This window comes from Sinocyclocheilus anshuiensis, unplaced genomic scaffold (genome assembly GCF_001515605.1).
Source record: "Sinocyclocheilus anshuiensis isolate Anshui unplaced genomic scaffold, SAMN03320099.WGS_v1.1 scaffold4601, whole genome shotgun sequence".
Lineage (NCBI taxonomy): Eukaryota > Metazoa > Chordata > Actinopteri > Cypriniformes > Cyprinidae > Sinocyclocheilus > Sinocyclocheilus anshuiensis.
Genome location: NW_015541143.1, coordinates 43,049 through 50,188, shown reverse-complemented (window position 1 = coordinate 50,188; position 7,140 = coordinate 43,049). Strand labels below are relative to the sequence as shown.

At 36.3% G+C, this 7,140-nt stretch overlaps 1 protein-coding gene across 1 annotated transcript in view; it reads left to right on the top strand.

Annotated features, from left to right (window-relative positions):
• The first annotated feature begins 1,617 nt into the window (after positions 1 to 1,617).
• The window catches only part of pdcd5 (programmed cell death 5), a 16,306-nt gene continuing 10,783 nt past the window's right edge, over positions 1,618 to 7,140 (top strand). Inside the window, exon 1 of the mRNA XM_016489163.1 lies at positions 1,618 to 1,812. Within this exon, the coding sequence (XP_016344649.1) occupies positions 1,747 to 1,812 (66 nt within the window). The 5' untranslated portion in view covers positions 1,618 to 1,746. The remainder of the gene's footprint in view (positions 1,813 to 7,140) is intronic.

Sequence of the window (7,140 nt, the reverse complement as noted above, 5' to 3'; positions counted from 1 at the left end):
ATCAAATTCAGATAAATGTTAAAGAGGAAAGGGTGGAAAATTGGACTAGGTTAAGGTTGGGACATTGTTCACTGAATAAAACACTAAAGATGATAGGGAAGCACGAGACAGGGTTGTGTGAGGGATGTCGAGAAGAGGAGTCAGAGGAGCACATAATCATGACTTGTTAGAGATATGAAACACAGAGGCAGGTAATGAAGAGTAAACTAAGGGAGACTGGGGAGCAGGAGATCACATTACAAGGGTTACTAAGCACAGCAAATAGGGAAGTAGAATATTGATTACTTTTTAAGGGAAGCAGGGGTTTTAAGCAGGATTTGATGTGTGATGTGTGTGTGGATATTAATGTGAGGGGACAATGTGAGTGATATGTAAGGTTTAGTAGGAAAAGGGAATAGATAACCTATTATCTGATCCACACTCCGGAGCAGAAGGGGGCGGTAATGCACCAATAAGCTGGATGCCAACCGCCCGTTAAACTGGAAAGAAGAAGAAGTAGTAGCTTAATACTCAAATAACAAAGGGAGAGGATATGGATGGAATATAAATCAGTTAGCAGAGAAATATCAGATAACAAATATAGAATGTAGTGTGTCACCTGTATGGGGAGAGGTACCAACATGGATAATTCCTGATGTTAAAATTGATCTAGAGATATTGGATAAGAAAAGAGAATGGGAGGAAATGGGTAGTATTAAATATAATGTAAATAAGTATATACAGGAAAGATTTTATGCAAGTATGCACATTTATACTGATGGATCTAAAGACCCCAAAACAGGGCTTACAGGAGTAGGAATATATATTCCAGATTTTAAAATATCCATAACTAAAAGATTAACATCTAAATTGTCAATATATACTGTTGAAATGGTTGCTATCATAATAGGACTAACATGGGTAGAGGAAGTAAGACCAGAGTAGTGGTATGCTCTGACTCTGCTTCTGTTTTAACATCATTGGTTACTCGGCAATCTTCTAGAGAAGATTTGATGTGTGAAATATTTACATTATTATGGCGTATACAAAGAAAAGGAGTGGTAGTTGGATTCTGCTGGGTGCCAGCACATGTGGGAATAGCTGGTAATGAATCTGCTGATGAATTAGCAAAAAATGCTTTAGGAAGAGAAGTAATAGATTTTAATGTTCCTTTAAGTAAATGTGAAATTAAAACTATCATTAAGGAAAATATTATTAAAGAATGGCAGGACATATGGAATACAGATAATAAGGGAAGGCATTTATATAATATATATATTAAAAAAAAAAGGTTAATACTAAAAGAAGTGTAAGTGATAGAAATAGAAAAGAAGAGGTTATAATAACTAGGATGAGACGTTGACACGGGATTGAACGCTTCACTGTTCATAACTGGAATACATGAGACTGGTCTATGTGGGAATTGTGGGGAGAAAGAAACAGTGGAGCATGTAATATATAATCGTACAAGATATGATGAAGAAAGAAATGAATTAATATCATGTTTAAACAAAAAAAGGTAAGGTAAATAAGGATTTGGAATACTTATTAGGATATGAGTTTAACAGAGATAGAGAAGGATACAGGATATTAATAAAATACATATAACAGCAAAAGTAGGCGGCGATATGCACACAGGATGTAACACGCCAAAAAACGGAAGAAGAAGTAGTAGCTTCACTCGCTGTATCTCTCCATGCAGAAGCAGAACACACACGAGAATCGTGTCGTGTTTTTCTCCGGAAGCTTGCTGTGTATTTGAAAATCATGGCTGATGAAGAATTGGACGCCATTAGGCGGCAACGTATGGCAGAACTGCAGGCGAAACATGGGGTAAGAGAACCGGAGAAAGAAACGAGCAAAATATCATAATATCATAATTTTTAGACGTATATTGAACTGTACATGTCAGGCCCTTAATTATGAATAAAATCTATCCTCATCATTCGCGTTTATTGTTGTCTGGACCGCCCTAAAATCAATCTAAACGTATACAAACTGTTTAACTAGTGAGCCGAAAACAAACCTTAGCCACTGAGCTAACGTTAAATCAAGTGTGAAATATTACGGGCTAATGTTTTGTGACATTAATGGACTGTAATGGGCTCCAGAGTTTCATAATGAACATGGTTCAGTTAGATTTCATGATCAATAGTCATGATTGTAGTATATATTTAAGAGTAAACGGAACTGAAGCTAGCTGAAATGTTTATCCTAAAAATATATTAATCTATAAATAAATACGCAAAACTGCTGTTTCAGCAATGTTAAGTAACATGCTTAAGAAGCAATAACAACACTTTTCAAATATAATAATTTAATAATAAATAACGTTAGTATAAAATATAGTATGAAGTTCTGTAGTGATTCCTAGTAAACACGGACAATTAACTGTCTGTTGAAAAGTTCTAATTTGAATAGAATGATGAGAATATAGTCGCAAGCGGTGATTATCGGTGTCCAAGTTCTAACGGCTCATGTAGAAGATGGTGTTTTTTTCACCATTTACAGGGGGTAGTTGGTGAATTTTTTTTTGAATGCCGTCCGAATCCAGGATGTTTTTCTCTCACCACCCCCGTAAAAATCGTCGGCCGAATTACCTACTGTTTTATGACAAACACCAAGGTCGTGTGGTAATTTAATTGCCGTCCCCAAATCTCTGAGTTTACGAAAAGAAATCAATTCAAAATTCAGTGTTTAAACCCTTGTTGAACACTCCCGAACACCGGAAGGTAACGTTGTACTTCGGTGTAATTTGCATACATATGTGAGTGACCCTGGACCACAAAACCAGTCATAAGGGTCAATTTTGTGAAATTGAGATTTGTACATCATATGAAAGCTGAATAAATAAGCTTTCCATTGAAGTATGGTTTGTTAGGATAGGACAATATTTGACCGAGATACAACTATTATAAAATCGGGAATGAGGATGCAAAAAAAAATATTGAGAAAATCGCCTTTAAAGTTGTCCAAATGAAGTTCTTAGCAATGCATATTACTAATCAAAAATTAAGCTTTGATATATTTACGGTAGGAAATTTACAAAATATCTTCATGGAACATGATTTTTACTTAATATCCTAATGATTTTTGGCATTGTAGCAAATTAGCTCAAAAGGGAAATGTATATAAATAATTACAGTTAATTATGATTAATTACAATTATTTATATCAGCTGCCAGTAGTAACTGTAGCAGAATTAAATTGCGTCAGCATAATTTAAAATCACGAGTTTATAGTTTGTCGATCGCGCGTCTCCAGTGAAGCTGAACTCTCCTCCTTTCCACGTATTCCCAACTTCTGAGCCTGCTCGCCTGAAGTTATGGTTGATTGCTCTTCGGCTGGATATCAAAACACCCATTAACGTAAAAAACGTAAAAGTTAAGAGTCAACCACTCCTACCTAAAATGGCTCGTTCTAACATTGCATAACCAAATGTTCACGCAAAAAAAGAAGGCGTAACTTTAATTATTGCCGTTGCCGCCGCTGCCATTTTGTGGAGTCGCTGTGTGTTTCGTTGTGAAAGCGAAACTGCTTGTTTGGCCTTCCAAAAGAGGACACAACTAGAAATCAGTGGTTAAGTTGTATTTACAACACTGTTCAGTTCCAACTTTGCAAGGACAGTCTGGCGCTTCTGACTCACAGCCTGTAAGTATGTTTTTTATATTTAAGTAATTTGCCACTGATGATTCAAACGCGAGTTTTGAGTAGGCTTGTTGTTTCTCCGATCACAAATGCAGACATGGTTTTATGTTTACGCAGCGCGATACGCAACGCGCACACCTCGCTTTTTTAGAACGATGAGCTTTGTAAAAATCGACGCGTTTCAGAAAGGCGGGGCATAGAGGAGAAACAATAATGTACATTATGTGGAAAATAATGTGTTTTTTTAACCTTAAACCGCATAAACACATTACATTACACCAAATACACCAAATAATGTTCTTTTTAGCAACTTTATATGACCCCTTTAAATATTCCACTCTCATTAATGGAGAAATTACATAACTGAAATTACATAGTCATTACACAGAAGTTAAACCAAAATTATATGAATTTAGGCATTATGAATTTATTTATAGTGGATGCGCTTGATCACTTTTCCTTTGGCATACTATGTTTTAATGACAGCGAGGAGTGCTATGCGCACAATAATTCATCTTTAAATTAAACTGCAGATCACATGTTATGAGAAAATATTTTTTGTGAGAACAATGATCAATGATGCACACTTTGATATTATGGAAAAAAATACCACTGTATTTGAAGGATACAACTTGAAGAAAACTGTAAGATTTGCACATTTCCTTTTTAAAATACTGTCAATGACGTACGAGTCAGACAATTGTATTTACACTGCAATAAATATGCATATCTGTTTCCACTAAAATAGCTAAAAGATGTTCACCTTATCAGCAAAACTGCATAAATTTAATTTAAATACTACCTATTTGACCAGTGGAAAAGAATGAGCTCAACTCTATTCTAAAATATTTATCTGAGAACTATTTTAAACCGTTTTGATTTTATGGATATTTTGATATATTTATTCTAAAACATAAGGATACTGGATGATTTTTAGCAATAAAAATTGTGTATGGCACAAATGGCATTTACTATAGTCCGTATCTCATATTTCCTTAATGTCTTGTACCTTTGACGGTGTTAAACATGGTGTCACGTGGATGGGAATATGCATAGAAATGATATGCAGATGAGGTTATGCATAGTAAAACTAGGCGTTGTAAGCTCCATATATGGTGATTTCGGGGAGGAGTCGGGGTGGAGATGCACGTACGCACAATCTTCCCCTGACTGGGATTTATAAAGGGATTTTTGAGCAGGTTCTGGCTTTTATCTGGCTTTTGTGCGTACATACACTTTTAGGATGAAATCTACGGAGAGTTTTATAAATGAGACCCGCAGGACAGGTCATCGGAGAGGTGCACACCGAGAAACTTGTTGCTTCTGACACTTTCTACAGCAGTTCCGTCAATGTGTAGGGGGGATGGGGGTGTGGCTGTCCACCTGCCTCCTCCTAAAGTCCACTATCATCTCTTTAGTTTTGCTGATGTTGAGACAGAGGTTACAATCATTGCACCACTTAGATAGTGTTTTTACATCATCTCTGTAGGCTGTCTCATCACCATTCGTGATGAGGCCAAGATGGAGGTGTCATCAGCGAACTTAAAAATGATGTTGGTACTGTGCCTGGCAATACAGTCTTGCGTGAACTAGGGGTGTAAATCGGATGGTTCGTCATGATACATTATCGATTCTCATTCCCAGCGATATGATATTTGCCGATACCTAAAAAAATTCTACGATACGATTACGATTAGATTCGATACAGGAGTATATTGATCGATATTATGATATTATATACCTACTTTAAACAACCATCTACATTTTCATTAACTCACAAATGCAACCAAAATATATAACGAACATTTATCTGAAATTTTCACATCCTGTACCTCAATTGGGACATTCACAACAAAAAAATAGGCCTACATTTTTTTTTTGTTTAAATAATAAAGAAAATAAACGATTGGAAAAACAATTCTGGCTGCTACTATGGGCTCAGTAGGGCTGTCGCGATAACCGCAATATCGCAATACGCGCTATTGACTAGGGCTGGGTATCGATTCAGATGTTCCAATTCGATTTCGATTTTCAAGCTCTCAATTCGATTTCGATTTTCGATTCAATTTTTGATTTCAATTCTCGATTCGATTTGACTATATGAATGAATATAGATTTAATACAAATCCTATATTTATAAAAAAGGAACAGTGAACATAAGATTACAAATGGTTAATTAATAGGAAATTAAGAGCCACAAACCTGTATATTAAACACTTTTTATTTTAGGTACACTTGGGTACAATAAAACAAAACCCAACTCTATATTTCAAATGCATACAGTGAATAGACAGAATTTTGATGCAAGATGAAAAACTGATGCTGAAAATTGGACAAGTCAGAACAGTCGCATGCCTTGATCAAACAAGATCAGGTTATTTTATGTTTAAGACAAAACAAACATAAAATCTCACAGCATTAGCTGTAACATGGAGGCTGCAAGCCTATGAACGGTGTAGGAAAACTAATACTGGCTTTTGGGTGATAGTTCACCCAAAAATAAAAATTCTGTCATCTGTATTGTATTAAATCAGTATCACATTTACAAACTCCTTTAAAAATCATTAAAAGCTGGCACTCATCTTAGTTCATCTCGATCTCACATCTACAATCAACGAAGCTCTCTACACTGCGCAATGAATCTCTCACTTTGCTTATGAACGGATTCATGAGATATGTCTGTGATACATTACTCAACGCTGCAGAAACACGTAGAAACATTTGAAGCTCCCCTGAGCGCATTCACAAGTATGATGATGATCGGGTCAGTCGCACTGGTGCTCTTAACAAATGTTTATAGTCGCACGCAGTAGTTTTCAGTCGCAAATGCGACTGAAATGGTCGCACTGTAGAGCCCTGGAAGGTGGTGTTGACGTCGGGAACGCACCTGAATCCGCCATTTTAAGCAATGAATGAATGACGGACTCTCCGTTGTAACATCGCGCAAGGCAAATAAGGGGGTGACATCTAGTGGATTAGACTAGTAATAAGATTAACGTAAATCTTCTGTTCAATGTTTGTGGAAATAAATATTGAAAAAAATCGATTCGTGGCCTTCGCGAATCGATATTGAATCGACCACATTTTAAAAAACGATATATCGAAAAATCGATTTTTTTTGCCCAGCCCTACTATTGACGAGCAAACCGCAGAGGAATGCAAGAACCGCAGTAACCGCGATTTTTGCGTGTTTTCTTTTTTCATAGGGTTATGCCCTTCTTGTTTTACACTTCGTTCATGTGTACTGAATATTAAGTTAGTATTGATAACACAATGTGTACCATGCTGATTTGTACTGAGGCTCCGTAGATTTGCACTTAACAAGCCTAAACAGACAAGGAATGAGAGAGAGATCAACTGAGCATGTGATTACTTGCGAGTCATATATATTTGTGAAAATAGGTAGTCATGTCCAAGGAAAGCCAAATCTCTGTCTTAGCATCGACGCATTGGTCAGCTGAGCCTTCTAACGTGGCGCTCAAAGTTAAAATGATTTCAACAGCGTTTTTCATT